The sequence below is a fragment of the Oryctolagus cuniculus genome, chromosome 2, assembly GCF_964237555.1.
Source record: "Oryctolagus cuniculus chromosome 2, mOryCun1.1, whole genome shotgun sequence".
In the NCBI taxonomy this organism is placed as follows: domain Eukaryota; kingdom Metazoa; phylum Chordata; class Mammalia; order Lagomorpha; family Leporidae; genus Oryctolagus; species Oryctolagus cuniculus.
Genome location: NC_091433.1, coordinates 2876993 through 2899520, shown reverse-complemented (window position 1 = coordinate 2899520; position 22528 = coordinate 2876993). Strand labels below are relative to the sequence as shown.

The 22528-nt window shown below is 67.4% G+C and overlaps 1 protein-coding gene across 3 annotated transcripts in view; it reads left to right on the top strand.

Moving 5' to 3' along the window:
• SORCS2 (sortilin related VPS10 domain containing receptor 2) overlaps positions 1-22528 on the top strand; it is a 212613-nt gene that overhangs the window by 161672 nt on the left and 28413 nt on the right. For all 3 annotated transcript variants that reach the window (XM_070069545.1, XM_070069546.1, XM_070069547.1), the window contains exons 4-7: positions 13507-13671; positions 16508-16581; positions 20763-20827; positions 22006-22124. In XM_070069545.1, coding sequence (XP_069925646.1) covers positions 13507-13671; positions 16508-16581; positions 20763-20827; positions 22006-22124 — 423 coding nt within the window. The remainder of the gene's footprint in view (positions 1-13506; positions 13672-16507; positions 16582-20762; positions 20828-22005; positions 22125-22528) is intronic.

Below are 22528 nucleotides of genomic sequence, written 5' to 3'. Positions count from 1 at the left end.
GGCCAGTCCACGGCCGTCCAGAGGGGCACCTGCTTCCCCATTGAGAATTAGCACACAGACACAAATGCATGCACACATATACACTCACGTATGCACATATGTGTACACACACATATTCATACACACATAGATGTACACACGTAAGCACACGTACAGGCACAAGTACACACACATGTTTACATGCACACGTGTGCACATGTATACACATACATATACAGACATGCACGTGTGTGCACATATGTACACACCTGCCCACACATGGGATGCTGTAGGGCGCCCAAGCTAACGAGCTGGAGGGGAAGTGGAAGGAGGGGTGCCCTCCCCGGAGCCCCTGGCGGCCCTCGCTCCCGGGAGGCGGCCCGTGCTGTGCTGGGGGGAGCCAGAGGGAGCACCGGGTGCAGCAGGGAGCCGGCCCCTCGCCACGAGGCCGGAAGTCCCCACGCCCCGGGGCTGGGAGCCGTGTCCAGCAGCACAGGATGCGGGAGGTCCAGGCAGCTCAGAGACGGCCCCTTTACAGACGCAGGCATCCCGGGAGCGTGGCGTGATGCGTGACCCGCCCGCCGTGGCCGTGTCGCCAGCGGGGGAACCTGAGCCCTCAGCGACCCCTTTCCCGGTCTCTGGTGGGAGCTGCAGCTCGGCGTCAGGCAGGGCCCGAGAGCCGCTCAGGCCTCCCGTCCTGACCCTGGCAGCCCGTCCGTCCACCCGTCTGCCCTCCCTCCCCGTCCTCCCACCCGCCCTGCACCCTCCCTCCCCCTCCCACCCCCTGCACCCTCCCTCCCCCTCCCACCCCCCTGCACCCTCCCTCCCCGTCCTCCCACCCGCCTGCACCCTCCCTCCCCCTCCCACCCCCTGCACCCTCCCTCCCCCTCCCACCCCCCTGCACCCTCCCTCCCTGTCCTCCCACCCCCTGCACCCTCCATCCCCCTCCCACCCGCCTGCACCCTCCCTCCCTGTCCTCCCCATCATCCCTGCACCCTCCCTCCCCCCTCCCACCCCCCCTGCACCCTCCCTCCCCATCCTCCCACCCCCCTGCACCCTCCTTCCCCCCTCCCACCCCCCTGCACCCTCCCTCCCCCCTCCCACCCCCCCTGCACCCTCCCTCCCCATCCTCCCACCCCCCTGCACCCTCCTTCCCCCCTCCCACCCCCCTGCACCCTCCTTCCCCCCTCCCACCCCCCTGCACCCTCCCTCCCCCCTCCCACCCCCCCTGCACCCTCCCTCCCCGTCCTCCCCATCATCCCTGCACCCTCCCTCCCCCCTCCCACCCCCCCTGCACCCTCCCTCCCCCCTCCCACCCCCCCTGCACCCTCCCTCCCCGTCCTCCCACCCCCCTGCACCCTCCCTCCCCATCCTCCCACCCACCCTGCACCCTCCCTCCCCGTCCTCCCACCCCCCTGCACCCTCCCTCCCCATCCTCCACCCCCCTGCACCCTCCCTCCCCCCTCCCACCCCCCCTGCACCCTCCCTCCCCGTCCTCCCACCCCCCTGCACCCTCCCTCCCCATCCTCCCACCCACCCTGCACCCTCCCTCCCCGTCCTCCCACCCCCCTGCACCCTCCCTCCCCATCCTCCACCCCCCTGCACCCTCCCTCCCCATCCTCCCACCCACCCTGCACCCTCCCTCCCCGTCCTCCCACCCGCCCTGCACTTGCCCATCCATCGCCGTCCTCCCCCATCTGCCCAGCACTCGCCTGTCTGTCACCTGTTCACGTGCGCGTCTGTCCGTCTCCTCCGTCTACCACCCATCTGTATCCGTTCATCTGTTCATTTATCCATTAACCCTTCACATCCATCCACCCATCCACCTACTCATCCATTCACAGATTCACCCACTCATCACCAAGGCCCACCCAGCATCTGTCCATCCATCCGCCCATCCACCTATCCTTCCGTCCGTCCATGCATACGTCCATCTGTCCATCCGTCTGCCCGTCCATCGGCTAACCCGTCCTTTTGTCCGTCCATCCGTCCATCCGTCCATCCCTCCCCACCCCTGGCCTGGCTGGCATGGAGCAGATGCTCCTGACACTGCTGCACTCCGAGGACGCAGAGCAGCAAGAGAGACAGGCACCCATCTGGGCTGGAGCGCAAGGCCAGGGCGGCCATGCACTGCACAGGGCCAAGGGGGCCCAGGCCCGCTGGCCAGGCTGTGTGCCCCGGGGGAGGGGAGCGCTTCTCCCAGCACAAAGGGGCCAGCCCGCCCGGAGGGGCTCCTGCCCTGGGTGGGGCACCTTTGCAAAGTGCATCAGGTTATCAATTGAGTCAGCTGTGGATCCGGTAGGCAGCACTGAATCGAAGAGGGAGGAAGTGCGGTGCCTGGCCCCGCCCCCTCAGGTGGCACGTGCTGGATGTCCCCCTCAAGCCCGGCACCGGCAGACCTTGCTGCAGCCTGGGTGCATGGTCCCAGGTCGGCCCCACCCCGCCCAGCCGAGGTCGCGTTCCGTGGCTGCACGTTTCCACATGCAGCCGAGGAATCGCAGCACCTGGGGCCCCTCGGCCGGCCCCTCCAGGTGAGCACCCCCGTGCACACGCACAGCCCTCGGCCTGGCTCCCCTCCGTCCCGGCAGGCTCTCCTGTGTCCTTGTCACTCACCTGCTCTGCTGTAGCCCCTCCCCCGGGAACACACGCAGGCCAGGGCAGCCGGCACCCCAATCCCTGGGGTCACGTGGCTCTCACCGGGCAGAGAGTGGGGCCGACGAAGTGGCCTGAGCCCGGGATCAGTGTTTTTGCTGCCTAATTATAAAATCCACTGTAATGGAAATCAGAACCGAACGACCTGGCTATTACCAAGAATGCTTTACGCCACAGCCTAAAGAGCTTGCTTTAAAAGCCGGCCGTAAAACCGTCTAATTACTCGATTTCCAAGCCAGCCGTGCGGAAATTATGTTCCCTCCGTGGACATCGCGGAACTGATTTCTGGCGCAGGGAGCTTGGCGACGGTGCACGTGGCTTCAGGCTCCCTGGGGCTGCCGTGTGCCAGCACCGCCCCCGCCGCCCCCGAGCCTCTCTCGGGGCCACTCGGAGAGCTGCGGAGCCCCAGCAGGTGGAGCAGTGGTCAGCGCCCCGTCTGCATTACAGAGGAGGCTCCAGGAGGCAGCAGCAGGGACAGCCTCGTGCTTGGTTCAGTGGCCGGCACAGAAGCTGCCTTATCTTGACTACAAATCTCGTAGCCAGCCTGCATGCCCAGCTCCCGTCCATCCACCTGGCTGTCTGTCCACCTGTCTGTCCATCCACCTGTCCGTCCATCTGTCCACCCACCCGGTCTATCCATCCATCCACCTACCCATCTACCCATCCACCCATCCATCCACCTGTCCATCCACCTGTCCACCCACCCGCCCACCCATCCTTCCACTCACCCAGTCACCTACCACCCATCCACGTGCTACTGAGCCACGTGAGGGTACTTTAAAACGTTTCTGGAAAGTGAAAATATAAAATAAATTTATTTGGGGACAAATAATTTTGAAATCCACGTGTGCAAGTGTCTTCAGAAAGTTCACGGAAAACGCACATGCTGGAAAGCACACATGGTTTTAAATTTATTTTTATTTTTTTAAAGTGAACTTTTCCTTTTCCACAAACATTTTGAAATACTCTCACAGACTCCTCTATACACGGCCTCACCTAACCCTACACGTTCCTCACCTGTCTGTACAGCTGTGCGTCCATCCAACACAGCCACCCCCACCTGTCCACACAGCTGTCACCCACACCCCCACCCCCACCCATCCACACAGCCACCACCCACAGCCTCACCTGTCCACACAGCCACCACCCACACCCTCACCCTCACCTGTCCACACAGCCACCACCCACACCCTCACCCTCACCTGTCCACACAGCTGTCACCCACACCCCCACCCCCACCCATCCACACAGCTGTCACCCACACTCACGCCCCCACCCATCCACACAACCACCACCCACACTCTCACCTGTCCACACAGCCACCACCCACACTCACACCCCCACCCGTCCACACAGCCACCATCCACACCCACACTCTCACCTGTCCACACAGCTGTCACCCACACCCTCACCTGTCCACACAGCCACCACCCACACCCTCACCTGTCCACACAGCCACCACCCACACCCACACCTGTCCACACAGCCGCCATCCACACCCTCACCTGTCCACACAGCCACCACCCACACCCTCACCTGTCCACACAGCCACCATCCATGCCCTCACCTGTCCACACAGCCACCATCCATACCCTCTTCCTCACCTGTCCACACAGCCATCAGTCACACCCACACCCTCACCTGTCCACACAGTTGTCACACCCACACCCTCACCTGTCCACACAGCCATCATCCACACCCACATCCTCACCTGTCCACACAGCCACCACCCACGCCCTACCCCCCCGTCCACACGGCCACCACCCACGCCCTACCCCCCCTGTCCACACAGCCACCACCCACGCCCTACCCTCACCTGTCCACACAGCCATCACTCACACCCCCCCTGTCCACACAGCCACCACCCACGCCCTACCCTCACCTGTCCACACAGCCACCACCCACGCCCACCCTCACCTGTCCACACAGCCATCACTCACACCCACCCTGTCCACACGGCCACCACCCACACCCTCACCCGTCCACACAGCCACCACCCACTCTCACCTATCCACACAGCCATCACCCACACCCTCACCCGTCCACACCACCCACGCCCACCCTCCCCTGTGCACACAGAGCCACACTCATGTCCTACCCTCCCCTGTGCACACAGAGCCACACTCATGTCCCACCCTCCCCTGTGCACACAGAGCCACACTCATGTCCCACCCTCCCCTGTGCACACAGAGCCACACTCATGTCCTACCCTCCCCTGTGCACACGGCCACACTCATGCTATGGTGAGCGCTGGGCACCATCTGGAGACTGCAAGGTCTTGGCACAGACTTGGTTGGCCCCCAGCCGTGCCCCCGCCTCTGCTGCTCGGTCCTCTCCGGGTCTGGAAGCCCCAGGCCCTTTCTCTCCATCCCAGCACCTCTGGGTCACCTGTTTACCCGACGTCCTCACCGCCGGCCCGGCCTTGGCATTGCCTCTCGTTTGTCCTGGGCTCTGCTGTGGGGCTGGACCACGGCTCCCAGCCTGCTGTGGACCCGCCTCCCCTTGGGGGCCCCAGTCCTCCTGTGGTGTCCATTTCTGCTGTGTGCCTGACCCTGGGGCCTGGGTCCCCGGCCAGCCACTCCGTCAGCCAAGGGCGGTGCTCTAGGAAGAGGACTGCTGTGGTGGCCCAGGCCGCTGAGGGAGGTGGGGAGGGGTCACAGTGTCAGCACGAAGCGTGCGTCCTCAAGGCTGGAGGCTACTGGACGTACATGCGTGTCCCTGTCATCTTGGCCATACATGTGGCCTACATGTGTGTTGCCATCGCCTTGGCCACACGTGTGGCCATTATATGTGGCCATACACACATGTTGCCATCACCTTGGCCACACATGTGGCCATACACGCGTTTGCTGTCATCTCAGCTACACATGTGACTGTACATGTGTGTTGCCCTCGCCTTGGCCATATGTGTGGCCGTACATGTGTGTTGCCGTCACCTTGGCCATGCATGCATCCTGCTGTCCTCTTGGGTGGCTCAGGAGGCGGGGTTGAGCCAGGGGACTCCACTGTGCCCAACCTGGGTGGCCAGGTGGCTCAGCCTCCTGGACCCTAAGGTTGCCCCTGAGGACCTGTGACCTACCCTCTCCTGCCAGCCCCTCGCTGTGGTGTGTCCGCCTGCCCCGAGAGACTCTGGGGCTGTCACACACGCACAGGAGGCCTTGGGCTGTGGGTAAGACAGGTGCACAGTTCTGGGTCTTGTCTGGCTCTGGGACAGGGAGCAGGGACCCCCAGATCCTGGCGGTGTGTCCAGGCCAGCAGGGGTGCAGGCAGCTTAGGAAGGAGTGGTGGAGGCTCCCGTGGGCCAGCCGGGCGCTGGGGACCAGGTGCAGTGGAAGGGGGTAAAAGAGTCTGGCACAGGAGCCTGGTCAGTCAGCCGGATCCGGGACAGCTAGCCAGGCTGAGCCAGGCCTGGGGGCTGGGGCGCTCCCCACCAGGCTGCCCTGTCCCCGGCTCAGCTGCTCGGGAGCTGGGCGGCCTCTGGCCAAGCACAGGGAGGCACTGAGTGAGCAGCGCCGGTGGTGCCGTCACCGTAACAGGAGCCGCTGTCGGTCAAGGCCGCGTCTGCCGGCCCTGCTGCTGTCATTGCTTTTCCGTGGCTGCCGCCTGGCTCAAGCCCCCCCCCCCACGGCCACGTCTGCTCATCACAGCCGCTCTGCAGGTCATCAGCCAGCACTGTCAGGGCCCGGCCCCAGGGCGAGATGCCCGCCACCCCCCGCCCCCACCCCTCTAGCCCGCGGTCCCAGGCGCTGTCCTCTCTGGTCTTCATCAGGTCCCTCTGCCCACCCCTCCTCAGCCCAAGACCCATGAGCCCTGCAGCAGGCTTGGGCTGGGTGCGGGAGGTTCACAGCTCTCCCCTGGGGGCTTCCCTCTCCCTGCGCCACCCATGGGGACCCTGCCTCTCCTGTGGGCCCCCAGCTCCCCCGCCCCAGCCCCCTCTCCCGCTCCTGCTGGACCTGACACCTGGCCCGTGTGGTCTCCGTCCGCCTTGTGCCCGCACTGCCACGTGGCCGGGCCCTCCACTCAGTCCAGACTGCCCACCTTTGGGCGTCTCTGGCCGTCACCTGTCCTGGTGCTGGACTGTGTCCCATGCAGACGAGGACCACTTCTCCAGGCACCTGTGCTGAGGTCGGCCGTGGGAGGAGCCGTGAGCCTCCCTCTCCCATCTCCTGGGGGAGGAGCTGGCCATGCGCCCGCCACCCACTGGGCTCCGTCCACCCGCCACCACGCAGGGACAGTCGGAGTGACTTCTTCAGCCGAGGACTGGTCGTTGCAGCTTGCAATGAGCTGGGTTCCAGCTTTGTCCTCATTTGAGTCCACTGGCCCTGAGCGGATGTCCGTGGCCTTGACCTTTCTGTAGGGACAGTGACGGTCGGGGGGGGCGGGGCTGAGCGACAGGGACCGCTCCTCCCAGAGATTGCTGAGCCCACTGGCCCGGCAGCAGTGGTCACCTCCTGGTCTCCCATCACGAATGTTGGCACTGAGTCTCGGGGGACGGCACGTCATTTCCAAAGCTGTCATCTGTCCCCAGGAGGCTGCCGGAGCTGCCGTGGGCGAGACAGCCGGAGGCAGCGAGACGGTCCCTCCCCATCCGGTGCTCCGGCAGGGGCAGATAATGGAGCAAATTGTTCGCTGATCTAATCGCACGTGGTTAATGCAGCTGTCCTGATAACAGACGATGTACCCAAACGCGGTCTCTCCAGGGACCCTCGGCTGGCCCCCTGCCCCCACTGAAAAACGTCCCCAGCAGCCAACAAAATGCGGTGAAGGCCCGGCAGACCCCCCGGGACAGCGGAGATCCCAGCAGTTACCGGGGGCGGGCGTGGCGGGACTCCCGTGGCAGGAACGCGGCGGGGTTATCCGGCGAGCCTGTAGGCATCAGTGCCGGGACCAAGGTTTGCCGTCTTTAGTCACTGCCGCCCAGGCCCTGGGTTGCCCGAGACCGAGCGGGGACTGTTTGCCTTGTGGTTGAACGTACGAAGGTTCCCGGGCGCTGTGGCGATCTGCCGTGATTACAGGGCAAGCAGTCCCCTGCCAACAGTCAGTGCCATGACCGTGTGTGCCGGGCGCCGAGGCACCGCGGGGCTGCACCCCAGGCCGAGCCACAGCCTGCGCGGGGGCCGTGGCTCTCGGGCTGTGTCTCTGGCCTCCGGGCTGTGGCTTCTTCCTCTGCAGGAGTGACAGGAGCCCACCCACGCCTGCCCCCATCGCCGCCACCCACCAGCGCCCTCCACCCCAAGGAGTCGAGGGTGGGGGCGAGCCCCTGGTGCCTGTGCACGGAGGCCGGGTGTAGGGCTGGGTGGTGTGGGATGACCCCGGGGGCCCGCCCTGTGCCTCCGCCGGCAGTGCTGCAACACGGCCCTGTCCCCTGGCGTGGGCGGCGCTGTCGGGCTCCCGGCCTCTGCCGGCCGTTACGTCTCCTGTGTTTCACACACACGAGGGTCTTTGCGTTTTCTGGCGGCACACGCGTGTGTTTCTGTGTGCACACGAGGGCTGGAGGAGGTTTGTGGAAAGATGGCGTGTGTCGCGCTGTGCTGCGGTGACCTGACTCTGCTCTGTCCACGCAGGCCTCGCCGGCCGAGGTCACCCACTGTACCCCTGCCCTCCCGCTTTTCCCCTCCAGTTGGCCCCTCCCCTCGTGGGTTGATCCATCCCAGGACCCCAGGGCTCACGTGTGTGGGTGCACCCCAGGTGGCCCCTGCAGAGTGCTCTTAGCCGGCCCCGCCCCACGGGCCGACCCCAGCCCCGCGCCCCCACCTCGACAGGGGGCTCGCACCACCCTGGTCACTCCCACACTGACCCGCCCCTGGGAGCGGCCCTGCCGTCCACCCCTGCACAGCCAGGAGCTTGGAGCGTGGCCGTGGCCCCATCTTCTTTTCTCCTCACCGAACCTGAACGTGGACCTGAGACAGCTGCGTGGTCTGCCCTAAGGCAGGTCTCTGGTTCCCTCATCCGGCCACCCCACCTGGGGGCCACCTCCCCTGGGGGCCACCTCCCCTGGCCACCCCACAGCCTCCTAATCTGCCCAGCCTCTTGCGTCTGCCACGGGCATCCCAGGCACAGCGACCCCACTCCCAGGCAGGACGTGCAGGTGCCGCAGGGCGTGGAGGGTGGCAGCAGCCCTGGCCTTGCTGGCAGGCAGGCCACGTGGTGGCCACGTGAGCAGTTTGGTCGTGGGAGAGCCACGGGCCTGGAGGGCTCTGCCAGGCTGGTCTTTGCGGGCAGAAATCCAGGTGCCCATGCCGCCCCCAGAACAGCTCTTGCCGCCTGAAGAGAGAACAGGCGAGGACGGCCGGCCCTCGAGTGTCTGTGACAGATCCCGGTGGGTGACTGGGACCCTCAGGGCAGGAGGGGGCGTGGTCTCCAGTGGGAAGCCGAGGACAGCGGCAGTGGCTGCTCAAGGCCACGCCCCAGCTCCCCCACCCGGCCCTGGTAGCGCCCCGCACTCCGCTCTGCCACCTGGCGTTGGTGCCGGCGGCAATGGTGGCTCCAGGCGGATTCTAATCTGGGACCGGGGCCTGCGTTTGCTTCCCCGCCGCCTCTCCTGCCCTCGGGCCGAGCTTCCGAGAGTCTGAGACAGAAATGTGAGGATGACGACCCTGGTCCTGGGGCCAGGAGTGGGGACCGCGGGGGCTGCCCTGGGCAGAGGGGAGACTGAGAACGCCCCCCCCCACGCCGGTGCAGGGTCGGTGCCGGCCCCGAGCCCCAGCCCAGGCTTCGCTCCCTGTATCTTCTCCCGGGGGAGGCAGAGCCGCGGCGTGCGGGCCTCGCTGCAGCAGACTGGGGCGCGGGCCCCACCCTCGGAGGAGCGGGGGGGGGGGGGAGCCGCGTGCGGAGAGGCAGTGTGGCCGGAGGAGGCGGATGTCCGGCGGGCACAGGGACCCACATGGGCGCAGCTGCCCTGGTAGGCAGGGGTGCTGTCCGCTCCTCCTGGGGAGCCCGAGCAGGGTGTCCAGGGCTCCAGGAGAGGCAGGGACTGAGTGCCAGCTCAGGCCTATCCTGCCCACCCCACCTGCCCACCCCCACCTGCCCACCCCCACCTGTCCACCCTCACCTGTCCACCCTCCACCTGCTCACCCTCCACCTGCCCAGCCCCACCTGCCCACCCTCTACCTGCCCACCCCCACCTGCCCACCCTCTACCTGCCCACCCTCTACCTGCTCACCCCCACCTGCCCACCCCCACCTGCCCACCCCCACCTGCCCAGCCCCACCTGCCCACCCCCACCTGCCCAGCCCCACCTGCCCAGCCCACCTGCCCAGCCCCACCTGCCCACCCTCTACCTGTCTACCCCCACCTGCTCACCCCCACCTGCCCACCCCCACCTGCCCACCCCCACCTGCCCAGCCCCACCTGCCCAGCCCCCTCCCACACCAGCTCCCACCGAGAGCCCTGGGGACGGGGACCTGTGTGTCAGAGCCCTCTGTGATCTCGAAGAAGGGGCCCCACAGCCTGGCCTTCCCCCTTCTGGTCAGAAACCCGTGCCCAAGGCTCGGGACGGTCCTGCCGGCTTCTGCAGTCTTTGAGATTGGGGGGCTCTTTCTGGACTCTTCCGAGTCTGTTGCCTCGGGCTGCGTGTCTGTCAGCTGCCTGGCTGGCAGTGCGGGGACGCCTCGCCCTGGGGGTGCTGCGCCTGCCTGGCAGGTGAGCTGTGAAGGAAGAGGCTGGCCGAGCGGGCCGGCACCTGCCTCTGGCCAAGCCGGGCCCTGCAGTCAGCGAGCCATTTCTGAGATTCCCAGGAAGCACATCCGCCACCCCCGCTCTCCGAACGCCACAGCCTCCCGTGCCCCAGAGCCTCACGCCGGTGCCACGTGTTTCCCCGGAATGGGAAGCGGTAAAAATACACCGCTCAAAATAGAGCTGGCTCCCAGCCTGGGCGGGCAGCCCGAGCCTCCGCGCTAATTGACTTGTTCTCTCCGCACCGGCCCCTCTCCCCTTGTCAGCACTTGTCGCCCGCCGTCCCCGCCCGCGGCTTCACCCGGCTCGGAGGCCAAACACTGCGGCTGAGGCAGCTGCCCGGCCCCCGGCCAGAACTCGGGCTTCCTGGCGCCGCCTGGCAGGGAAAACCCGAGCCCGTTGTGGTGGGCACGCCGCCCTTGTGCCCGGGCCCTGCGGCACCTACGTCTGGACAGGGCCTGCGTCCTGGGCCGGATCTGACCACAGGGAAGGCGCGGGCTCTGCCCAGCGACCCAGACAAAGGCCACCACGTGGATGCATAGGGCACTGGGTTGGCGGCAGGGGAAGGAGTGGGGTAGACGCCACATCCCAGAAGGCTTCCTGGAGGAGGGGGCCTTTGGGACGAGCCTGGGTGGACAGGTTTCCTTCCAAGGGGAAGGACCTTCGGTGTATACAGACTCGGCTCATGCGAGGCGCACCTGCCGAGCAGATACCAGAAGTGAATGAGAGGCCGGCGGCGCTGGGGCGGTCCCCAGGAGACTGGGAGGGAACAATTTCATTTCCTCACACGCGGTCTTTTTGTTGTTTGGGAAAATTTGAATTTGAGTCTGAATTGCCCAGGCAGGCCTTGGTCTCACTGTTCTGCAAATGGGGCAGGGGCGGGGGCTGACACTGGGAGCCGGCATCTCACATGTGCGCTGGTTCGAGTCCCGGCTGCTCCACTTCCGATCCAGCTCCCTGCTGTGGCCTGGGAAAGCAGTGGAGGATGGCCCAAGTCCTTGGGCCCCTGCACCCGTGTAGGAGACCCGGAAGAAGCGCCTGGCCCTGCCCTGGCCGTTGTGGGCATTCAGGGAGTGAACCAGCAAATGGAAGGCCTCCCCCACCCCCACCCCCTTCTCTCCCTCTCTCTGCCACTCTGCCTTTTGAATAATGTTAAAAAGAAGGGACCATCTGAGCTACGTGGACAGGCACAGGGGGTTTGGGGTCTTGCCCACATGAGCCACACTCGGGGCCCTCGTGTCCTCCTGGGGCTCCACCTTCCAGGACATGGCCAAATCCCAGAGGAGGCTCAGGGTCCAAGGTGGGCGGGGCCTGGGGTCCCACCTCCTGCAGCGGCAGAGGCTGTGGGGAGACAGGGCCCGCTGGGAGAGCCAGGAAGCCCAGCCCAGGCTGCTAGAAGGGACCATCGCACAGGAAATCCCACCCCCACCTGGGGACCGCCCACGGCCTAAGCACCTCCCGCCTGGCCCGCAAGCCGCCCTCCTGTTTGTCCCTGTGGCTTGGAGGCGCCAGCCCGGGAGCCATATCCCCTTCTTGCGTGACCACGGCCCCGTGGCTGGGCCTCCCGGTGTCCCCCGCCCTGCTGCTTCCCTGAGCGCGTCACGTCTCCCCAGGCAGGCGGGCAGCAGTCCCTGGCCCCGCCCATGGGCCCCGCCCCGGGCCCCGCGACCCCTCTCCTGGAACGCGCCTCTGCCCGCTGCGGGGGAGGGGAGGGCTCTGTGCTGCCGGGGCCAGCTCACGTTCCTGGGCAGCCCACGACGACCGCCCGGAAAGAAAAAGCCGATCCCCCGATCGCTGTTCCCGGGAGGCGGGTGCCGTGTGCGACCCTGATTCACGCTCCGGGTGCTAAACTGACCTCCAGAGACAGCTCAGGCTTCGGTGAGGCTGAGGCCGAGGGGCGCCCGCCCCCTGCTCGCCCGTGCTGCTCGCCGCCGCCTCCTGGGCCCTGTGTGACAGCACCGCTCTGCCCTCCTGTGCCTGCATCTCCTGGAGCCACAGAGGTGGCGATGGCACAGGGAGAGTCCCCCCCCCCCCGCCCCGCATTCTGTGCCGAGGGCCCCCAGCTGTCCCTGCGCTCGCTCCAGGCCAGGGACCCGCAGAAGGCGCTGCTGTCATTCTCCCCATTTCACCAACAGGGAAACTGAGGCACGGGATGGGAGGTGGACTCGCCTGGGGCTGCACCGGCCTGGACTGGAACCAGGTTCCCGGGAGACAGTGCCCCTCGCCCGTCCTCCCCAGGGACGACTCATGCATTCGCTCAGCAAACGGTGCAGCCCCAGCCCTGCAGGGAGGGGGTGAGGAGGGAGGGTCGCTGTGACCACAGACAGGGCCTCTGTCCCCCAGGGTGACAGTCCCAAGGAAGGCAGGTGGCCTTGGGGCTGGGTGCTCACCCCAGCCCGGGGCAGGAGGGCCCACTGAGGATCTCCGGCTGAGTGGGGCCTGGGGAGTGGCCAGCCGGAGCCCACAGGGCACACAGGAGGCCAGCAGGCCAGAGGGAGGCCGGGCCTGCCAGGGCCTAGGGGGGCCCCTGGGGGATCGCGTCTGCATGGTGTGGGAGGAGCCAAGGGGAGTCTCGGCAGGTGGGGGCTAGACCCACGGGGTGCGGTTGGAGGGGCCAGCCTTCCCCACCGTGCTCCAGGGGGTGAGGGACCAGGTGGCCCTGGGTGCTGGTCATTCTCTCTGGGTGGCCCTGGGCGCTGGTCATTCTCTCTGGGTGGCCCTGGGCACTGGTCATTCTCAGTATGGGTGGCCCTGGGCGTGGGTCATTCTCTGTATGGGTGGCCCTGGGCGTGAGTCATTCTCTGTATGGGTGGCCCTGGGTGTGAGTCATTCTCTGTATGGGTGGCCCTGGGTGTGGGTCATTCTCGGTACGGGTGGCCCTGGGCTCGCTGGCCCCACCTTTCTCCTCACCTGCAAAGCCTTCCTGTGGCCTGCAGCATGGACAGTGGGGCCAGGCCAGGGACAGGGGACACTGCACACTGCCTGGTGGGCCCCGCTCAGCCAACAGGGAGCTGTGAGGCGGGCACAGTGCTGGCTCTGCAGAGTCCTGTGGCCGTCCCGGGCGGGCGGCCTGGAGGAGGCGGCTGCCCGGGCAGAGCCGTCCTGTGCCTCCGTCCCGGTCTTGCTGGTCTCTCCCCGCCGACGTGGCGCCCAGGCCCGGGGCCTTCCCGGGCACTGTGGTGACGCTGCCCTTCCCCCCAGATCGTCCTGGTGAGCTCCTCGCTCAGCGACCGGGAGCAGAGCCTGTTCGTGAGCACGGACGAGGGCGCCAGCTTCCAGAGGCAGCAGGTGCCCTTCTCCGTGGAGACGCTCATCTTCCACCCCAGGGACGAGGACAAGGTGCTGGCCTACACCCGGGAGAGCAAGGTAGGTGCAGCTCGGGGCCGCGGGCCTCACGGCACCGGGAGAGTGCCCCGCCCGGCGGGAGGGCCTGGCCCACGGCCGCCACGCGCGCACACGAGTCCTGGTCCTCGGTGCCGTCCGCGTCGGGGGAGTGAGCGAGGGGGGAGGCAGGTGCGGGGGCAGAGGTGACGGAGGGTCTCATCTACTCCGGGAGGGGTCGGTGGCAGGGAGGGGTCGGTGGAGGGAGGGGAGGGTGACAGGGAGGGGACGGTGGAGGGAGGGGAGGGTGGCAGGGAGGGGACGGTGGCAGGGAGGGGAGGGTGACAGGGAGGGGAGGGTGGCAGGGAGGGGTCGGTGGCAGGGAGGGGACGGTGACAGGGAGGGGAGCGTGGCAGGGAGGGGACGGTGGCAGGGAGGGGACGGTGGCAGGGAGGAGGTGACAGTGAGCAGATGGTGGCAGGGAGGGGTCGGTGGCAGGGAGGAGGTGGCAGTGGGTAGCCTGACGTGTGGGTGGCCGTGATGAGCTGGCAGCGTGTGGCGGCCGTGCGTGGCGGCCGTGGCCCGCGGTGCAGTGCGCAGTGTCAGCGCTGCTGTGGGGTGTCTGCCCGGGCTGACTCCCGCTCCGGCAGGCACCGCACGTCGTCTCCACCACGGCGTTCTGAAGCAGCAGGCTGACACTGAGTGGGTGGGCTGTGTGGACGGGGTGGACGGAGGGTCTGGTGGGGACACGGGCTGACAGACGAGGGGAAGCGCCATGAGCAGGGGGTGGGCTGCTGGCTGACCGGGTGCACGGGGGTGGGTGGATGGGCGGTTGGCGTGGCGGATGGGACGATTGGTGGGTGGGCGTGGTTTGTGGATGGGAGCGGGCAGATGCATGGGGACACACGTGAGTGGCAGGTGGGTGGATGGTGGGGGCTGATGGCTGCCTAGATGGGTGGGTGAGCGACTTCTACCCAGCGGGCACCCGCCGAGCCCCTCCAAGGTGAGACTCCTGCTTGGACGGAGCCTGGCTCCCGCCAGCCCTCTGTGCCCAGGTGTGCCTTGCAGCTGGCCTGGCAGCCCCTCTGCTGGTGCGGGTCCGAGCAGCCCGGGTTCTCTGCTCAGATCCGCTTGCTGGCAGGGTCGCGGGCGCCTGCTCTTAGAGCGTGGCTGACTCACCGTAGGAGTCACCTCACTCCCCGCCGAGAGCCTCTCCCGCTCCCAGCACTGGGAGAAACCGACCAGAGCTCAGAGCTACCAGTAAGGGAGGGAGGACTCGTCTGGGTGGGCAAGCTGGGAGGACTGCCTGGAGGAGGAGGTTTGACCACGGACAGACTGGCTCAGACCGGGGTGGGTGGGTGTTAGTGTTTTAATATAACTTCAGAGCCATAGGAGGACCACACGAGAAAGCGACGCAGGGAGCCCCCACCCCTCCAGGGCCCTCCAGCCCTCAGTAAGCGGGCCCCGTGACAGGCAGGAAGGGGAGGAGCCCCCGCGATGGGGTGGGCGGAGCCGCGGGCTCAGTGGCCCCGTGCTGGTGCCCAGCCGCCCTCCGAGCCTCAGCACCCCCCTCAGGGCTCCCCAGTCCTCAGACCCTGAGCTTCTGTGGGAGCCCCGGGAGCCGCGGCAGGAACGATCGGTCGGGCCGGGCGAGTGAGCAGGAAGGGGGTGCAGGGGTGGCGGAGCCTCCCGAGGTGTTGGGAGGGCTGGGGGAGGGGCTTCAGGCGCTTCCGCACGTGCCCTTCAGGGGCTGGGGTCCCGCCGCCACTGGGGCCACGGCCACGTGCTGGAGGCAGCGCTGTGGCAGCTCCCACAGAGCCACGGTTGGACACAGGGGGCGGGGCTCAGCTGGGCCGGGGCCTTGCTGCTGGCAGAAGTGCCCCAGAGGGCCCGGGCCACACCTGGCCCCCCGACGCCCCCCAGCCCCCCCCCCCAGTGTGTCCCTGGGAGGCAGTGTGAAGCGGCACCGTGGCTCTGACCACGGGTGTTTGCCGGGCTCTGCTCCGTGCCTGGCCCCATGCCGCCGGCCTCACAGGGCACCTGGGCTCCTTGCCCTCGTGAGGCCCAGATGCCCAGGGAAACCGGCTCAGAGCGGCTTGGGAACGGGGCCACAGGGCTGTGCGTGGTGGAGCCCGCCAGGAGCCAGCCTGCCGGTGTCCTGAGACCCGCCCTGAGCCATCACGGCTGGCGGCTCATGTTACAGAGGGGAAACTGAGGCAGGGAAGTGGCAGGGCCACCCTCCGCACCGCCGGCATCCTGTGTGAGTGCTGGTTCGAGTCCCGGCTGCTCCACTCCCGATCCAGCTCCCTGCTATGGCCCGGGAAGGCAGCAGCGTGAGCCCCGGCACCCGCGTGGGAGACACCGACGGGGCTCCTGGCTTCAGCCTGGCCCAGCCCGGCCGATGCAGCCTGTGGGGAGTGGACCAGTGGAGGGAAGACACCCTGTTCTCTGTCAAATCGATCAATCAATCATTTTCAAAAAGACAAAATTATATTTAGAAGCTCCAGTGCTTGGCCACAGAGCATGCGCCCTGAAACCTGAGCCAGGCCCCTGTGGTGGACCCCACCCCCTCCTGGCCCCTGCCCCTCACAGGGGTTACAGAATTCCTGCTGCTCGCCTAACTCAGCACACCTCCCCTGGGAGGTCTCCCTGGATTTCACCCTCATCCCCTGGCTCCCACAGCTGCCCTGTGGGTGGGTCTGGCTCTTGGTGGCGCCCTCTCCCCCGCCAGCCGTCAGCCTCCCGGGGTCGGTGCAGGGCCTCGTGTGGCGTCTGCGCGGCCAGGCTGCCCTCCCCACCCCCGGGAGCCCCTGCGGTGGCCGCCGCCGCCTCCGTGCACCTGTTCCTGACCACGTGACCCAGCTCTCTTCTCCTCCCGAAGCTGCTCGTGTCGTCCGACCTGGGGAAGAAGTGGACGCTTCTGCGGGAGCGAGTGGCCAAGGACCACGTGTTCTGGTGAGAGCCCCGTCCGCCGGGCAGCGGGAGGCCCCTCCCTGCCTCGGCCCCCAGCCCTGTGCCCTCCTCGTCCGGGGGGGGGGTGGCGTCTGGAATGGTGGAGGCCGGGGGCTCAGACCCAGGTTTGCACCGTGAACCAGGAGTGTGGCCCGACACGCAGCAGGGGCCGCCCTGAGCCCCCGTTCCCTCCCCAGCCCAGGCCAAGCCGAGGCCGGCTCAGGGCCCGGCACATAGTGGGCCTGCACAGAGCCCGGCGCATAGTGGGCTGCACGGGGCCGGCTCAGGGCCCGGCGCATAGTGGGCTGCACGGGGCCTGCACAGAGCCCGGTGCGTAGTGGGCTGCACAGGGCCAGCTCAGGGCCCGGCGCGTAGTGGGCTGCATGGGGCCTGCACAGAGCCCGGTGCGTAGTGGGCTGCACGGGGCCTGCACAGGGCCCGGCGCATAGTGGGCTGCACGGGGCCTTCACAGAGCCTGGCGCGTAGTGGGCTGCACGGGGCCGGCTCAGGGCCCGGCGCATAGTGGGCTGCACGGGGCCGGCTCAGGGCCCGGCGCATAGTGGGCTGCATGGGGCCAGCTCAGGGCCCGGCGCATAGTGGGCTGCTGCTGGCCTCCCTCCTCCCAGCCCCTGCCCGCCTCACTAGCGTGGCCTCTGGCCCCTGGGCCCTGCTGCCCCACCGGGGCCTGGGCTCCCCGCCGGAGCCGGCGCGTCACCCTGCTCTGCCACTGCTGTGTGCCGTGGGCGGCAGGGACCTGTCCCAGACGCGCCCTCAACCCCGGACCGCAGAGGAGCCAAGCAGGGCGGGGCAGCTCCTGGGCAGGGTGCGCGTGGCGCCGTGGACCCCGACAGGGGCAGCGCGCTGGCCTTGGCACACCAACAAAGAAACTCCGATGCGTGAGACGTGTGTGTCGGGTGCGGGCGTGAGGGGTGAGCCCTCGGCCAAGGTGCCCGGCCACTGGACAGTAGACAAAGTCCAGGAGCCCACAGGTGCCTCCCCCAGCTGTGGCCCTACCAGTTCTGGTAAAACCCCTTTCTTGGTGCACACAGACGTGCACACGTATGCACCCACGAATAGTGCACGCGTGTGCATGTGCACCTATGTTCATGCGTGTATGCACCTGTGCAATCTATGCAAATAGTGCACGTAGCAGATTTGCACAGACATGCATGCACAGGCACACGCGTGTGCACACTCGTGCCTTCTCTCATTCACGTTCTCACGGGTGCCCAGGCCTGCCCACCAGGCCACAGCCCCGTCTGCACCGGAGACGCTGACGAAATCGCTCCTCCCCTCCCGCTCCGTGGTTGTTGGTAGCTTCCTGCCGGCACCGGCGGGGTCTGGCTCCCCGGCTCCCCGGCTCTCCTGTCCTTGCCCGGCTGCCCGGCTCCCCAGCCCCTGGTGTCCGTGCCCTTTGCCTGGAGGAGAAGTGGTCACTGCCGAGGGAAAGCAGGTCCTTCCTGGTGGGGTCGCTGAAGTCCCCTGCCGGGCCCCCAGCTGCTGGGCCAGGGGATGCCAGGGCCCCCGGGCTCACAGCGGGGCAGGCAGCGGGGGGAGGGTGGGGGAGGGGAGCAGGCGGCGAGGGCGTTGCTCGGTCCAGGGCTGTGTGGGTCCCAGGCCAGGCCAAGGAGCCACGTGTGGAATGAGCGAGCCCACCCGGCCAGAGATGGAGGGCGGGGTCTGTCCATGTCTGTGTGTCTGAGGGTGGTGGTTGTGTGTGCATGGGGGAGTCTGTCTGTGTCCGTGTGTCTGAGGGTGGTGGTCTGTGTGTGTGCATGGGGGAGTCTGTGTCCGTGTGTCTGAGGGTGGTGGTCTGTATGTATATGGGGGAGTCTGTCCGTGTGTTGGAGGGTGGTGGTCTGGAGTGGGGAGATCTGTCCATGTGGTGGGGGTCTGTCCGTGCCTGTGTCTGAGGGTAGTGGTCTGTGTGTGTGTACGGGGGAGTCTGTCCATGTCCATGTTTCTGGGGGGGGGGGTCTGTCCGTGTCCATGTTTCTGGGGCGTGGTTCCTTCCATGTCCATGTGTGTGTGTGGGGGTCTGTCTGTATCCATGTGTCTGAGGCTGACCTCTGACCTCTGACCAGAGTGAGAACCTCCTAAGGACAGGGGCCACTGCCCGGTGCCCTCTCCACGTCCAGCCCCAGCCCAGGACAGGCACAGAATAGGAGCTCAGTAAATTCACGGATGCCTGCCCATGGATGGACAGACGGACGGATGGACGGATGGATGGATGGATAGACGGATGGGTGGGTAGATGGATGGTGGGTAGACGGATGGGTGGGTAGACTGATGGTGGGTAGACGGATGGTGGGTAGACAGATGGGTGGATGGACGGATGGGTGGGTAGACGGATGGTGGGTAGACGGATGGATGGATGGACGGATGGGTGGGTAGACGGATGGTGGGTAGACGAGTGGACAGAAGAACAGATGCATAGATGGACGAGCAGATGATGGGGAACAGACGCACGGATGGGAGGACGGATGCCTGCCCACGTGATTGGATGAAGGACAGACAGATGGACAGGCAGATGGGAGGACGGATGCCTGACCACGTGATTGGATGACGCACAGACAGATGGACAGGTGGATGGGAGGACAGATGCCTGACCACATGATTGGATGACAGACAGACGGATGGACAGGTGGATGGGAGGACAGATGCCTGCCCACGTGATTGGATGATGGACAGACGATGGACAGGAGGATGGGAGGATGCCTGCCCACGTGATTGGATGATGGACGGACGGATGGACAGATGAGTCGATGGGTGGGGCAGACGTGGATGCATGGACGGGTGGACAGACAGATGGACAGGTGGTGGTGACGGAGCCTCCCCCGGTCTGTGCTTAGAGGGAGAGGCCGAGTCTTGTCCATGCCGCGTCCTCAGTCCCCGGCCCATAGTGTGGGTGTCGAGTCTGTGAGGACACAGGTGATGGGCACGGGTGTGACCTGAGCACGGGAGTGAGTGGGGCCCCTGCCATGGGCGCGGTGCCAGCCTGGGCCCTGTCCCTGGCTCCTGGGCGCCACAGGAGGGGCGCCGCCTAAACCCGGCAGAACTGCTGCCCATGGTCCGGGAGTGGCCGGGGCTCACACGCCGGGCCCCGTCCAGCCACTCCCCGCCTGGGCGGGGCAGCCTGCGTGGGCTCAGGGGGTGCCTAGGGTGGGGGCTGCTGAGACTGTGGACAGGAGGGTGGGACCACCGAGCCGCAGCTCCGTGGCTGCCGCGACATTTTGTGGTAAAGCCATGCATGGCTAGCAAGGCGGTGTGTGCCGACAGGGGTGGTGGACCTGTGGCCCGTTAGCTGTGTGACCTTGGATGTGTGCTTGACCTCGCTGAGCCTCGGGTCCCCACGCGCCGGGTGGGAGTGGGAGCAAGCAGCCCCTCGTGGTCTGGCCAGCGGCCCACCTGCGAGACAGGTGCAGGGGACGCGCTGTGTATGGCAGGCTCGGGATCTGACCCTGGCCTCTGATGAGCACGACCCTACCTGGGAGGTCAGGCGGTGACTCCACCTGCAGGGCAGCCGGAAGCGGGGGGGGGGGGTGTCGCCAAGGGGATGGGGCCGAACCTCTGCCTCCTCGGGGCCCTGGGCCTGGCACAGCCCCCACCACACCTCCCCTCCTGTTGTCCAACACAGGGGCCACCTCTCCTTGAAAGCAGGGCCTTCCTTGGAGCGGCCTTGGGAGGACCGGCCGTCACCGGGGCAGCAGTGGGACTCGAGGCTCAGGGCCAGGTGCACCCGTGCAGGAGCCTGGGACCCCCGGTGGCACCTGGTCGTCAGGTCCCGGGAGTCTGCCCTGGCGTGAAGAGCAAAGCGGGGCCCCGGCAGCCACGTGCCGTCCGCCCGGCACACGGGCCGAGAGCCTGGTGCAAACTGCCCAGTGCAGGGCGGGGGCGCACGGCCCTCACCAGAGCCCGCAGCCCCGCAGGAGGACTGGGGTCGCTGGCAGGGGCAGGGCCGGGGGCCGGCGGAGAGTCTTCCCCAGGGCGCCCAGCTCAGCCCAGGGCCTGGCTCGAATCTCGGTCAGGTTCTCGCGGCTGGGAGGCGCGGGCAGGTTGCTGGGCGCCTCTGAGCCCCCTTTGCAAATGTAGTGGGCGGTCCCTGGTAAGGCCCCACCCCCAGCCCAGGGCAGGTGGCCTGGGAGCTGTATCCCTGGAGCCAATCTCGGCCCGTTCCTCTCCAGGGCTGTGTCTGGGGTGGACGCTGACCCTGACTTGGTGCACATGGAAGCCCGGGACCTCAGCGGAGGTAAGCGGGGAGGCGGGGCCTGCGCTCCGAGGTTCCCGTTTCCCATCTGGGGATGAGTGGAGGGCAGGAGCCATGCTCCAGGGGACAAGGCCATCAGCAGGGCCATGTGTCCGGCCCTGGGTGCCGAGTGCTCCCAGCCCTGGGGACAGGCAGGCGCCCGGCTGCCCCAGCACTGCCCAGGGACCCTGCCGTGTGCACGCCATGAGGAAGGCCCTCTCTGCTCCTCGGGGGGGAGCACTGGCTGAACCATGGAAGGTTCTAGAACATCAGAGCTGGGAGGACCCATAGATTGTCCCTTCACTCAGCAAACACTCCCGCTGGGCCAGGCCAGTGCTGACCGTGCTGGGCACACACAGGTGACCACACGGCACCTGGCCTGGCGGGCGGACGGGGTCCTGGCAGTCGCTGACCCCAGGTGCCTGCAGACCCGTGTGCCTGCCCTGCTGGGACTCCCGCAGAGGCCACGCTTGGACCAGCACCCGGCAGGGTGGAGCCCGTGTGACTGCGGCCGAGGCACCTCGGTCTCCCAGCCTGTAAATGGGAGGAGCAGTGGTGGGCGGGTGCCGCTGCCTGGCAGAAGGGTCCCCCCCCCCCCCCGCCGGCTCAGACCTCACGCTCCTGACCCCGCCTGGACCTGGGGCAGGGGCAGTCACTGTTGCTGCTTTGGTGACCATGAGAGCCAGGCCCAGGTCCACGTCCAAACCCAGACCCGTCCCCCACTGCGCGGAGGGCGTGGGGCTGGGACCCAGCAGGGCTGCTGTCACCCACGATGCTCAGGCCGTGGCCAGGACGAGGGGCGGCCGAGTGCACCCAGCATTTCGCTGACCCAGCCCCGGGGGAGGACCTCAGCCAGCGGCCAGGAAATGGGCCCAGGATGGCCCTGCCCCCTACCCACCCTCTGCCCCAGCCCCAGCCTGGAAGTCCCAATGGAAGACACTCTGGCGGGGATGGGGGGTGGCACTCGGTCCCCCTGCCACTCCCTTCTCCCCCCACCCTCCGGCCGCTTCCCCAAGCCCACCTGCACCTGAGGGAGGGAGGGAGGGACAGCGTGTGGGCGGGCCGGGGACCCTGGGGGCGCCGGGCTCAGCAGTCACGATGCCCGCCCCCGCCCCTGCCGCTGGGGGCTGAGCCTGTGCGTCTCATGCTGCCCGGGCGGGCCGGGCCGGTGTCTCCCGCAGGTGCCCGGTACGTCGCCTGTCACATCCACAACTGCTCGGAGCAGGCGCTGGTGGCGCCATCTGTGGCCCCCGTGGACCCCGGCTCCCTGACGGTGCAGGACGATTACATCTTCTTCAAGGTGCGCGGCGCGGACGCGGTGGAGGCGGCTGCGGGAGCCCGGTGGTTCTGGGAGGCTGTGGGGGTGGGGGGGGGGCAGGCTCGGGAGGAGGAGAGCGGCCCCTGGGCTCTGGGTGCTGCTTGCTTGGGGGGCTGCTGGCACTCCCAAGCCCCTCCCTCGTGCAGCCTGGAGGCGGGAGGGCAGCAGAGCTCGGAGGCCCCGTCCCTCTCTGCTGAACGCCACAGCGAGGGGGTGGGGCGCGCGTCCTTGCCACCACGTCTGGCGGAAGTGGGCCCCGGGCATGTCCGCGCATGGCTCCCCAGGGAATGCAAACTTCTACAGGAGCAAGGAGGCTGCTCGGGCCTGCTCCTGTCTGTCTGGACTGTGTCGCCTCCTCCAGGAAGCCTGCCCTGCCTCCCCCGGCC